We start from the raw sequence: 13,500 nt of genomic DNA on the forward strand, positions 1-13,500 counted from the left end.
GCCATGTCCATGCCTGAGCTGCATACGCATGGCCTCAGCACCAGCCCCAGGCAAAGTCTATTCTTGGCCTTCCTGGCCTACACCTTGGGCTCCATCCCTGGTGATGAGGAGGGCAGCTCCTCCTCCTCCGCTGCCTTCCTCAAGGATAAGTTCCCCCTCAGAAAGAAGAGCAGGAGCAGGAGGGAAGGGAAGGGGAGCCCTGGGCAGCTGCATGTACCTGCAGGGCATGTCAAATCCTGCCTAGGGTTCTCATTCCTTTTTTGACTGCATCAAGCCAGTGCACCTTCCTGGAGTGGCTTTCTGAGAATAAGGAGGGGCTGCCCTCCTTGTCACCAGAGGAGGAGGGTCCGGAAGAAGGGGAGCATGTCAGTGAGGAGCAGCTGAGTTCTGTGGCAGTGGAGGCCAAGGCGCACGCCTGAGGCAGGTGTTAAGGCCACATGTGACTGCCCCAGCCCTCCTATTAGCATGAGGATGCGATGCGTAGTATCTGTCCTTAGGATTTGGCTTATTTGGAGCAGTGGTTGGAAAGTTACATTTGGAAGACGTAATAACCAGAATCCCTTAGCCCAATAATTATAGTCCACTGAAATAACATAATTTTATACACCCCCCCCCAAAAAAGACAAGAAAGTCTTTGAAAACTATGAAGTTTTCAAGAGCTACTTATACTTTGGGACTTATTCTGGGATTTTTGCATAGAAAACACCAGTTTCTGTACAAAATGCTGTTTTCTGTACACAGAAAATATGTCCAATTTAGGAACAATAAATTTTCAACAGTGGAAATTGTTGGTACATGATTATCTTTGTTAGGTTTTCCCAATACTCAAGGAATACATTTTTTGACTATTTTTTTAAAAAATATTTTGAAATATTCACTCAATTCATTGCAAGTCAGAGCTTACAGTGCATTGAAAATGCGGGCCTGGTTCTGACACATAGCCCAGAAAGTAGTTTATAATGATAAAGTACATAGCACAAGTTTACTGTTGCATCTCCTGTTAGAATCAGGAGCATTTTCTTCCTAGAGATCATACTAACAACATTTGAGGGGCAAGAAAGAGATTATGGACAATTTAAGGAGGAAGATTAGGTGGCGACAGTGAAGTTAAAGAAACTGATTATATACTGTAGCGGGCCCTGAATTGTTTTGATGACAGTCTCTATGCACATAAATACACATACCACAAAGGTGAGCAGAAGGTAGATTTGAGGTTAATAGATCTTTTGAGTGATTTGTCTCATGAGGGAAAACTTTATGACTCTCAGATTTTTCACCATTGTACAAGAATGTCTATTACCCTGAAATGAAGAAAAAATATGGTGACCTGAGTTGGCATCCTGTTAGCAACACACACAAGTATAAATTCACCTCACACCTGCATATGCAATTTTGACATCCCCATATCTGAAATTATGTTAGTCCCCCATGGCCATCCAGTGGCTAGTGAAGGCAAGTGGAATGAAGAAGTATGTTTCTTGATAGAACTGGGTGGAAGATATTATCAGTTGTACTAGGCTTTCTAAGCCCTACCTCCATTATCATAGTAAGACCATTAGTTTTTTTTTGGGGGGGGGGGGGGGCTGAACAGGGAACAGCAGAAGAATTCCACTTGTGGATTCTTAATATGCAAAGAGGGATGTTGGCTTGAGGCCCAGATTTGTAAAAGACCATCATAATTACAACGAGCAAACCACTCTGTAATTAGCAGCCTTCTTTTGCTTTTCTTTTTATTACAATATGAAATGAACAACCTATTCATGAAATAAGAAACAAAAAGCAAAATAAAAATCCCCATTTTTTCCACAATGCAACTTGGTCTAACCAGATATGTTCAATTTAGGATTTGAGATTTTTTTTTCAAGTGAAGTCAGTAATAACAAAACAAAAATGGAAAATACATGGCTTTCATAGTATGCATACATCATAATAATAAATAAATAAATCTCCCCAACACTGAAATAATTATGAAGCACTTATAAAGGCAAATTTCTATAGGCCTATGGTAAACATGCAAATCTAGTCAACAAGCAACACAAAATTGGTTGTAGCAGTTACTTCTGAATTCACATTCCAAAGAAGTTCAGAGAGCTTCTCCCTTTATGGCAAACACATCAACATAAGCTTACAACAAGTTGATTTAAGCTTGGAAAATGCTCACTTGCTGCCTGGATATCGTGAGACTTCTCTTTGATTTCCAAAGCATGAATATAAATAATGAAGGTGAATGTTGGGACACAGGGGTTGGCAGAGATGGGAACAAAGATGTGTCTGCTTTGCCAGCTGATGACAATCATTTGCAGACAAGATGGGCACACACTCATTGTAGATCATGTGAGAAACAACACTGTGAAACTGAAACTTGTGGTCTCATGTGAGATGCAACCAGGAGCCTTTGTTTACTTTTGTTCTCAAACCCTGCTGTGGTTTAAAAGCAGTGCATGCACCCTTGGACAGGGACAATTCGCATGTGACTCACCAAATGGAAACCAGCTCACTTGCTCAGGAATTTTACATTAATTGGAGTACAACTCCAAAATCACCCAACCACAGCAAGGAGAGTAACAGAGATATCAAGAGTTGAAGTTTAAATCAAGCTCTGGTTTTGCTATGGTTTTTATTACCTTCTGTTTCAACAGGTAAAACGAAGTAGGAAGTGTGTGCTGAGCTTTCAGTAGGCTTTGGGAATCAAGAGTCATGTGGACCTCTTACAAATATATATCAGGGCTATTTAGAATTTGAATGCAAGCAAACTACCCACCTGTCTGCACATGTCTGCTCAGGTGGACACTTGTCTATTTTCTAAACCTCATCCACTTTGTCTCCACACAGTTGGACTCCAAACTCTTGAAAGATTTTGACCAGTGTCACATGGATCTTAATAAACAAACCTTTCTACTCTTGCAGGAATGTCACTCAAATGCCTATAATATTCAGGGCTGATGTATGTAATGAACGGTAGTCGTACCTACACAATGGCTAGCTTACCTCTTGACCAGCAAGGTTTCACTGTGCTGTAGTACCTGATCACTTTTTACCACCATGGAACAGTTTCCCATAATCACATGAGAAATAAAGGTTATGTGAAACAGCATTAATGCCTGAGTTTTTTTCAAAGTAAGTATCACTTCAGGACAATAGCAAAAATTTCTAAATTTTGTTTCTGTCAGGGAAAAGGGGGATATGGCATTGTATGGTTGCAAACAGAACATGTACATTTGAGTGGCACAGATGAGAAATTCTTGTCAACATTCAGAATTGCTTGTGTGTGTGTAAGAGTGTGTGTGTGTGTGTGCATATGTGTGTTCATTCATGTTCCTTTCTTTTCAAAAGGGATAAAAAAGTAGGAAAGATCTCGCTCAAATGCTTGCTAAGTTACACTGATCACCTCTATCTACACTATCACTATGACATTAAAGTACTGGAAATTATCAAAAGCAATGTACAGAAAATTACAAATTTTGTTTCAAAATACATCACACTGTTACAACGAAGATTAAAAAGTGCTTCTTCTTGTTTTGCATTTTAGATTTTGTCAGGAAAAAAAGGCATCCTTCCAAAGTAGAAGTGTTATTTCACTCTGCTTTTAAATAAAATTCTGGTGTTTCATCTGGTTTGTGCTACATGTTTTTTTATCTTCTTCCTCTCTCCTAAGTAGGATTTGAAGGACCATCCTTCTTTTTAGATAGCTGACAGACTGAAAACAGCAAGTGACTGGGGAAGGTGCGGCCCACACAGGAATATTAGCTTTCAACATGTCTGGCTTTTAAACCAAAAAAAAACAAAAAACCAAAAAAACATTTCTTCATAATTTGCAGAGAAGATTCCTTCATGGTAATGCTGAGCCGTGGCAACAGTGGGATGTTGCTCTGTTTTTTGTGTGTGTGCTACCCCAATTCTTTGTCCTTTCTCAGCACAACTCTTCTCAGAAGCATTAATAAACAAATGAATAAACACACTAAAGGATTCAGTGATGCCTGTACTGCCTCATGAGAGGCACTATGCAGGAAGGCGGCCCAGCCATCTTGAGGAATGGGTGTCTCAACAGTTCTTGGGCAGTTCCTCTCTGTGCAGGTTCCCGTACCAGCATCACATCTAAGAAGCCACGGAGGACAGATGAGACCTACAAAACAAAAGAAAACAAAGCAGCATTTTAAGGAGGTAGAGTCCAAAGAAATAGCTGTTAGTTTTTACGGAAAGGCGTCTGGTAGCACCTTAGAGACCAAAAATGAAGTTAGTACTATAAGGACAGACTAAAGGTTATGAACGCCCAGGGTAAATGGGACCCCAAGCAGCCCCACAATGGAGCTGTTGTTCACACAACAGGATGTTGGGTATCCTGCTCCATGTTACACCTGCCATTCCTAGTTGTAAATTCCCTAATCAAACAAGTAGCTCTGCTGATGTAAGAAGGGAGAGACTTTTGATGTCAGCAGAGGCACCTGCATGGAGCTGTGTCACTGCCACAGCTGAAGTGACACAACCAGGATCCATCTCCTCTTCCTGTGTTGATAAATACAGGCAAAGGGTGCTCCACCAGTGTCTCATCCATATGGACCTAATTTAGCTATTTAGATTGCCTCAAAGTCGTGGGATACATCTTAGCTTCTAGCAAACTGTGGAGGGCAAAGCTGGTTTGAAGCAAAACATCATGGGATACTCACTGGAATTAGCTGGTCATTAAGGAGACAGTCCATCTTCCATTTAGGGTGAGTCAATATTTTTGGTTAGTGTATACAAGTCCTAAGTCTATTTCCTCTGAGGAAGCAGATTTAGGCCACATCTACACATGTGTAAAATCTAGAATGATTATCAGGGGTGTGTGTGTCTAAAAAATACACACCCCTAATGTGCACTGCAACACACATCCACATGGAAAATGTGTTTAAAAAGTGAGGGAAACATCTGCAATTTGAGATAATATGTGCTCCAGCTAGAGATGGGAAGGCTTAGAAAAAAATCAGGAAAAAACAGGGTTCCAAAGCCATTTTTTTCTGGAAAAATTGGGGGGAAAGTGTGTAGAAACAAATTCTTAAAAATCTTTCATTAAGGCCTTTATGTTACAGTAGAGCTTTGCTTATCCAACAGAAATGGGCCAGCAGAACATTGGATAAGTGAAAATGTTGGATAATAAGGAGAGATTAAGGAAAAGCCTATTAAACGTCAAATTACATTATGATTTTACAAATTAAGCACCAAAACATCATATTTTACAACAAATCTGCCACTTGTTTGGGAATGTGGCTCCACTTGTGTTGTTGTTGGGCATGTTGGCCTGCTGCGTGTTGCTGCCTAGATAAACAGCTGTGGATCTGGGTGGGAGGCAGACTGCGTTGGATAATACAGAACGTTGGGTGAGCTAAGGTTGGATAAGCGAGACTCTAGTTTTAATACCATGTCATAGTTATATTAGTTATCATTGGAAAGAACATATTATACACACTTTTCAATTTTTTTTTCAGGAAAAATGTCTTTGAAAACCCCCAGAAAAAACTATTTTTTCCACCCAAATTTTCCATTTCCCCCCCAGGCCTTTCCATCTGTAGCTGCAGCTGATTGGTTTATGGACACTGCAGAGCAGGAATTCATGAGGAACATGAGATATGGTGGTCTCAGGAAAGTAAACAAACACCTTTTCTTTCCCTCCCTGAGAAGAAATCACTTTCTCCTTTTTGTTTTTGAATTGATCTCCATTGCTGATTTTCATTCGGGGGCTGCTGCAGTTCAGCGCATTTCTCCCAAAGAGGTAAGAAAAAAAAAAGAATATGTCATTCTATTGGATCAATTAGGCATGACGGAAACTGTGTGGATGATGAAGAACTTGTACCAGTTCTTGGGGTGTGTGGAGACTCTCGGGCATGGAACTGGATTTCTTTAATCCAAATTCTGATTTGGATTATGTGCCTGTGTAGAAACTGCCTTAGAGCTTACCTATAACCAGAAGTGGATCAGATGCTGACCCCAGATGTCCAGATGATACCAAGGGACATTTGATCTTTAATGTGGGTTTCAGCTAGGACCATGGAGGTTTTCCATCTGGACTGCACAGAGTTCTGAGTGTATTCATAGCTTATGTTCTGTAATAACGTAACACAAGCCTATCTGGCAAAGCAGTAAGATGTGACTGTGGGAGAATATTGTCCCAACCATGACCTCATGTTGTTAGATCATGGTCTAAAACAACCTTCTTTAACCATATATGCCTTCCAAATGTCTTAGATGACAACACTAATCATCTCAAGACATGTTGGCTGGTGCTCTCCAAGACATCTGGAGAACATACCAACTTGGAAAAGAATGCTCAGGGATTTGTTGCAGGACAGAGAAGCCATAAGTACATCAACCACCTTACCTTATGTAGATCCTTTACTCTTGGCGGCAAATTGTCTCGGATTCTGCGCATTGCCTGGAGAGGTGGCTCATTGAAATAAGGCGGTTCTCCATCTATCATTTCTATTACCATGATACCAAGGGACCATATATCCACCTGCAATATATGTCAATTTATTACAATGTCAAAAAAAAAACCATACCCAACAACTTGCGCACAGCTCACCTTCTAAGTATTGACGTAAGGAACTACATTTTTTGTATTATTCTCTGGAAAATTATCTAGTACTATTAAGAACATTTATGTGTATTTGTATATTTCATATGTTTTTTTATACTTCCAAGGAATTTGCCAAAGACTTTGGCTAGAACACAAAACCCACTGAATTGGAAACAAATTGCACTGAAAAGTTCACAAAATTTGCTCATTTAAGTCATCAAAAGTTAGTTAAAATCTTCACAATGTGCTTTGGTAAGAAATAATATTAATATGTTTTGATTCTCTTGTGCAAGAATAAAATAAGGATTTTCCATTTCTAATATATTATTGAATGGAGCAAGCCCTTAGTTTGACTTACTCACCTCAGTTCCATAGGGGAGTCTGGAAATCACTTCTGGTGCCATCCAGTAAGGAGTCCCAACAAGTGATTTTCTTTTTGGAACATCTTTGGAAACTTGGGCACAGAATCCAAAATCTGACAATTTTATCTTAAAAAACCAGTCAAACAAGATAAATCAGAAAAACAACCAACTATATAGTACATATTGTAAAGAGACAACGAGCAGATATCCATGACACTGAATGAGCAAATGAGGATAATCTGTCTCCTCCGAAGGACTATTGACTGGTTAGAAATGTTAATCAGGATGGAGGCCAATGTGGGAGCAGCTTGCAGCAATTGCACAGAATTTTGGGGCAGAACCTAGTTTTGTTTTTCAGATTGTAATTTCCAGAATCTCCTCAAGACATGTCCTTAGCCTTACTGGTTAGGAGATTCTGGGGGCTGTAGTTTCAAAAAGTATGTTTATCAAGCTCTTGTTTCTATTATGGTTTATTGAAGCTGTATCTACACACACACACACACACACACACACACACACAACATCTCATAGGCTCTATCTACACTGACCATTTAATGCAGATTCAAATCAGTATTGAAGAAAATAGTTTCATTGTGCAGATGATTATATAGAAAATCCTGGAACCCGTTTAAGCCATGGATGGTTATTATATAAACCAAAAAGCAATGATGCATGTTCAGGGCTTTCTTTGTCTGCTTTTGTGGGGGTTTGTTACCTGGCTACCACAGTTTGAAGTCAGATTTGAACTGCATTAAATGGTTAGAGGAGATGTATCCCAAATCTGGCATTGGCAGTCTTTATGACACATAACTATCTATTCAAAATGGAACAAGATTGCATGTAGGAAAGGAGCTTTTTTGAATGACAACTCTCCAAATCCCATTGACTGGAGTACACTGGGAACCGTAGCCCCCAAAAGACAAGTTATGGATATGTGTGCAATTCTATTTTTTGAAAAACAACTATTATTTGATGGAAATGGAAGCTCACCACTTCCACTTTCCTACAGTGCAAAATTAACCTATGATGACTTCCATCATTTTAAGCTGATGACTAACGCTAGACTAGCGTCAAGTCCTAGTGAGATCACTCAGGGCTTACGTCCCATTAATTTTCTCTGAATTGGCATATTATCCCTGTTCTTGGTGAAATGAGATTGAATAAAGTCTCATGGTGATTGTGATATTTTTCTGCCTACCTGTCTTCATTGTGTGATGTTGACCTTTCAAAACTGTACTTCTGAGTACGCAAGCCTGGTAAGAGGCTAACTAGAATTGTATTGTTAGGAAAGATTTTCCTCCTCTCCTCCTTCCTCCTTCTCATATTCCTAAACAAGCTGATGTTGGTTTGTGGTTTTATATATGGAGGAGGGAGTCTTAAGGAAGGAAGAGGGAGGCTTAGCAAAGTTAGCTCCATTTCGCTCCTTCTCCCCCTTTTTCTGGAAATATTATTTCCTTAATCCAACAACTTTTAGAATGACTGCTCTGCACCTCTCTTCTCTCTTGATTGCCAGTAGAAGTATTCCCTCTGACAAAGTGAGGGATATTCAAATAGAGAAAAGAGTGGAAAAGGAGATTAAAGTCTGGTTTTCCATTTTTTTTAATTATTGCTGAGAGACAACAGGCTGGTGTGATAGTCCTACATGGGTTAGATCAAGACACATATGAACTCATATAGGCAGTTTTGCCTATATGAGTCTTGGGATCCTCAAGGATTTGCACCACTGTGAAATGGCCACTGGATGTAGACATGGAAGAAGGCCTTCTCAGTGGCTGCTCTCAGCATGTGAAATTCCCTCCCATGGGATGCCAGTCTGTCCCCTTCTATGCACTCTTTTTTACAAGCAGGTAAATACTCTTATATTTAAACAGGCATTTGATGATGAATTGGTCATAGGGAGTTTTTTCTGGGTGTATGTGCCTACATTTTATCTTGGTTGTTATGTTTTATATTTTAAAATATCAATACCATTTAAGTATGGAAGTTTGTTAATTGTTTTTAACTTTTTATCCATCTGATTTGTAGCATTGCCTCATAACCTCATAAATATTCTTGAGTTCCATGTTGGGAGGATAAGGAAGGAAGGAAAGAAGGAAGGAAGGCAGGGAGAGATTGAGGGAGGGAGGGAGAGACTTAATATAGGAAACTGGAAACAGCAGTATACAAAAATGCACTATTAAAATATTCTGTCCATTAGAAGCAAAGGGATGGAGAGGAGAAGACACCTTAGAATGGTTAACTGAAAACAAATAAGCCTATACAGTTTTGGGTTTGATAAAATGCTATGCATATGACCCCAGATACACTGTATCCTGTGCATATACCTGTTAACAATAACCCAAGCTGCCTGGAATGGTTACTCCATTTTAATATCCCAAAATGCTTCAAAATGATCTATCTATGCAGATGTAAAGAATGAAAAAGACTTGATGCTATATCAGGAATTGGGATCTCATCTCCATAAGAAGTGTGCAGATTGTACAGCCTATACAGCTTTATAGTACTATATATACTTGCCTATAATTTGACCTCATGTATAAGTCAAGAGCAGTTTTTGAGGCCAAAAATTGAGGATTTTGATATGATCTGTGTGTAAGTCGAAGGTAATTCCATGGAGAGGGGAAAGCATGAGCACCATTTCAGGGGTCCGCTGCCCCTGGTGACCACCATTTCTCTATCAAGGCATTCAAAAAAAGCATGTCACCAATTAGATAGTGGAATTGTTTATTTTTGATAAGAGTTACAATGACTCATGGATAAGGTAACCCAGGTAAAAGGTAAAGGTTTCCCCTGATGTTAAGTCCAGTCATGTCTGACTCTGGGGGTTGGTGCTCATCTCCATTTCTAAGCCGAAGAGCCGGCGTTGTCTGTAGACACCTCCAAGGTCATGTGGCCAACATGACTGCATGGAGCGCTGTTACCTTCCCACCGGAGCGGTACCTATTGATCTACTCACATTGGCATGTTTTCGAACTGCTAGGTTGGCAGGAGCTGGAGTTAACAGCGGCCGCTCCCACCGCTAACTAAAATTTCTAAACTTTTATACACAGCAATAGTGTGTCTAATTGTGGTTGTTTGTTTTTCACACTTGACCTTATATGACTCTAATTATAATGGATGTTATATGTTTGTGCAGCAGCTTGGTTTACTCTTGTAGTGGGGCACCCATGGCCTCCAAGCAAAATAAGGAGGCATTCTTTTTCCCATTGTTTTTGCAAATATATGAAGAATGAAGAGGAATACAAGAGTGGATATTTTTAACATCTTACATTTTCAACTTTTTCCATTGCTGTCTAATACTAAAAGGTTTCTATGATGTTAAAAAATAAAATAAAAATAAATAAATAAGAACATTTCTTTTCTAATATAAGTGGTTATAGTGTTTTGAAACAAAGGAGATAGAAAAGTTGACAAATGGAAAATAGAAAGCCCTAACTACTGCTTCCTACCCTTTCTCTGCTGTCCTCTTTATAATTAAAAAAAAAATCTATTGTTTTTGTCATAAAAATTTCTTATCTCTGGTAATTTTCCAGGATCCCTTGGATACCATTGGGAATCCTGCTATTCTTCGCACTGACTTCTCTCTTTTTCTTATCTTGTTATTCCTACATCCCTATGCTACAAATTTTCCCTTCATGTTGTAAAAAACACAATATTTTCATTTTCTTTTCTTCTTTTAAATAATCCATAAAAAGCTTCCATTCTTCTTCAAATATAGAAGAATCTGGTGATTGTATGAGCCTAGTCAATTTGTCCATCTCTAATTATTACGATCTCTTCTTCAAATTTGGGAGTGTTTGGTGATTGTATAAACCTGGTCAATTTTTCAATTTCTGCCAAGTCCATAATTTTTGTAATGCATAAATCTTGTGTGTGAATTTATTTTTGTTTCTTGTAATCTAAAATAATGAAAAACTTTCCTCCTCTTGTTTGGTGAATCCAGTCAATTTATATTTAGAGAAAGTGTCCTCAGGGTCCTCATTCTAGAAATAGTAGATGATCATCAAATTCCTCATTATGTGGAGTATCCTGCTGCTGTAATTCAATATTTTTTTTATCCAGGATCTATTGAGATTGCCATCTCCTCCTGCCCTCACAGAGATTCTCTTTTTCATTTATCCTCTGATCTTTCTTATGGGTCTAGGTCTTTTCTAAACTTTTCATAGAAATCTTGGGCCTTCATGATTAATGTTAACCAATACCAAAACCAAATAGACAGTACCTTTAGGGTCCAATCCCAACATGCATTAAAGAATAAACTTCAAAGAGATGTGAATGTATTGTTTACAAGAAAGTAAGTGCAAGTCCACACCAAAGATCTGATTTAAATAGGAAGTTCCAGGATTACAGTATTAAGTGAACTTCCATCTCAGACTATAAAGAAAAGAAGAGAATACTTTTTATTGATAGATGAACTTAAGAAGAAAGGCTACAGATTCAGATGGGAAACCCAGAAGGACTGATGATATATTATAAAGGACAAAGGCATTGGTTAAGGAGGCATTCTTTATCAATTCCTCACAGAATTTTATTTGGCAGAATTTTATTGTACAGAATGATAAGCCAGCTTGTGATGCCTTATGCAGAATCATCAAAAGTGGGTGGTGATTGAGCCTTGAGTCCTGGTTTGCACGGCAGAAACATAAAAGGAAATACATCTCAGAGGAGCATCTCATTTGTCATGTCAGGCTGCAGCTTGGGATATAGCACGGGAAGCTGTTTATCAGGAAGGCAATGATCAGGAAGCACCATAAATTATGGCATTGTGGAGACAGACATTGGCATCATGTGACTTGTTTTGGCAGTGATGCAGATATTATTTTTAATCAAATGTTTCTGGCCCATTTCTCCAAATCTTCCTCTCAATTTTAGACTGTGGTTATAGGAGAATGGAAAGAATAGTTGCTTTTTATAAAACAAAATCCAAACATGGCAAAATGTCATTATTATTATTATTATTATTATTATTATTATTATTATTATTATTATTATTATTATTATTATTTTACCCCACTTTTTCTCTCCAAAAGGAAATTCATGAGGAATAGATGAAGTAATGCATATTTTGTGTGCAAGTTCCATCCTTTTTTAATGTAGGAGTGCATGAGGCATTAGCATATCTATTGCCTCCCTGAGAATAGAGATTTTAAAAAGAATGAAAAAGAGGGGGAAAATAAAATGATTATGCAATCTGAAAAATATGTATGCAGGTAATAAGCATAGGAGTAATAAACATAATGAGGCATTGTATATATATCTGCAAAGATGAGATCAGGTGGCTTGCTTTTTAACAGCACACCCATACAAACAAAAACGTGGAGAACATCTGCAACAGTGGAAAACAATGCTCTTTTCTTCTTGGTGTTGGTTGGGATGGGCAACGAAAGCAGATGTCTTAGGCCTCAGAGCAAAGCTGGTGGTCTGAGGTTGCCAAAATCCCTCCCATAACTATATTAGGAAAAGGCTGAAAATCTACTTCTGGCTTTACAAAATGTGTATTTTTAAGCAAATGATATAGGAGGAGCTGTTATTTTTTGGTTCAGCTGCTCCTCTATAGACAAAGTGAGGGGTCCTCAGGAGCATAGAGCTGAGAGTGTAAAGAAACATCCCCCTATTACACATGCAAGTTTTTTCAGCTTGTATATAGGGCATGTAATGGTTCAAGCCATTTTCTAGAGCTGATTTCCATGCAACATTTTGGAAGCATGCTAGTTATTTTTAGGGAAATGAGTAGATTACTAAAACAAACAAATCAGCAAACATCAGAATCAAAGGCCACAGCAAATACTTACTCGTCCATCACTTGTGAGAAGTATTGAATCACTCTTTATATCCCGATGTATGACTCCTTGGTTGTGAAGATATGATAACGCTCGTAGTACAGAAAGACAAACGGTAGCTATCTGTTCTTCATTCATTCTAGAATTAAGAAAATAGCATAAAGAACAAAAAAGATCATAGTGATCACATATAATGTTAAAATATTTGGTTTAAAAGACAGGGAGATACATCTATGAGACTTAGCTATGTTGGTCTCCCATTCAACCTACTTCAAAACCCACCTAAACTTACCTTCAGTCTCCCCAAACCTGATCATTTCTTGGCCAGTAAAAAGTGGAAGGTACAGCAGCCAAACATGCAGATATTTTCCTGCACCTGGACGCACAGTCATGAGCACCTGAAGGAAACTCCATGGATCCTCCAGAAATCCCTGCCGATTGCTCTCTGTCCAACTATAGAAAGGGTGAGCAGCAGCTGTGTCAGAGTAGGGGGCACATTAGGCTTCTAAAAAACCTTGAAAAGCTAGTCGTTCCCATAAAATGAAACATCTAAATTTTGACTCCAAACATCTTCTTGGGCACATAGGGGCATCTGCACAATAATGTCAGGTCTTTCTGGAACATTTTAGGCCCAAGAAACACCTTTTTCAATAATAATAAGCAGGGAGACGTCACTGCCTGATCATAAAAATATTTGGATCGAAATATATTTTGACCTCATGATGTATGTATGAGAGTGGGGAAACAAATACAATCCTGAGCTATAGGAAACCAGCCGAATGCTTCTCCTTCTGCTCTCCACCAACCA

At 38.7% G+C, this 13,500-nt stretch overlaps 1 protein-coding gene across 8 annotated transcripts in view; it reads right to left on the bottom strand.

Annotated features, from left to right (window-relative positions):
* Positions 1–1,701: 1,701 nt before the first annotated feature.
* The window catches only part of pak5 (p21 (RAC1) activated kinase 5), a 173,785-nt gene continuing 161,986 nt past the window's right edge, over positions 1,702–13,500 (bottom strand). For 6 of the 8 annotated variants that reach the window (XM_008116081.3, XM_008116114.3, XM_062957625.1 and 3 more), the window contains 4 exons: positions 12,705–12,831; positions 6,913–7,038; positions 6,353–6,487; positions 1,702–4,123 (listed from right to left, as the gene is read on the bottom strand). In XM_008116081.3, coding sequence (XP_008114288.1) covers positions 3,968–4,123; positions 6,353–6,487; positions 6,913–7,038; positions 12,705–12,831 — 544 coding nt within the window. In that variant the 3' untranslated portion in view covers positions 1,702–3,967. Of the gene's footprint in view, positions 4,124–6,352; positions 6,488–6,912; positions 7,039–9,943; positions 11,629–11,655; positions 11,786–12,704; positions 12,832–13,500 lie in introns of those variants that run through there. The other 2 variants (XM_062957637.1, XM_008116130.3) reach the window with 2 other exon arrangements.

The sequence above is a fragment of the Anolis carolinensis genome, chromosome 1 (assembly GCF_035594765.1).
Source record: "Anolis carolinensis isolate JA03-04 chromosome 1, rAnoCar3.1.pri, whole genome shotgun sequence".
NCBI classification, from domain to species: Eukaryota; Metazoa; Chordata; class Lepidosauria; order Squamata; family Dactyloidae; genus Anolis; species Anolis carolinensis.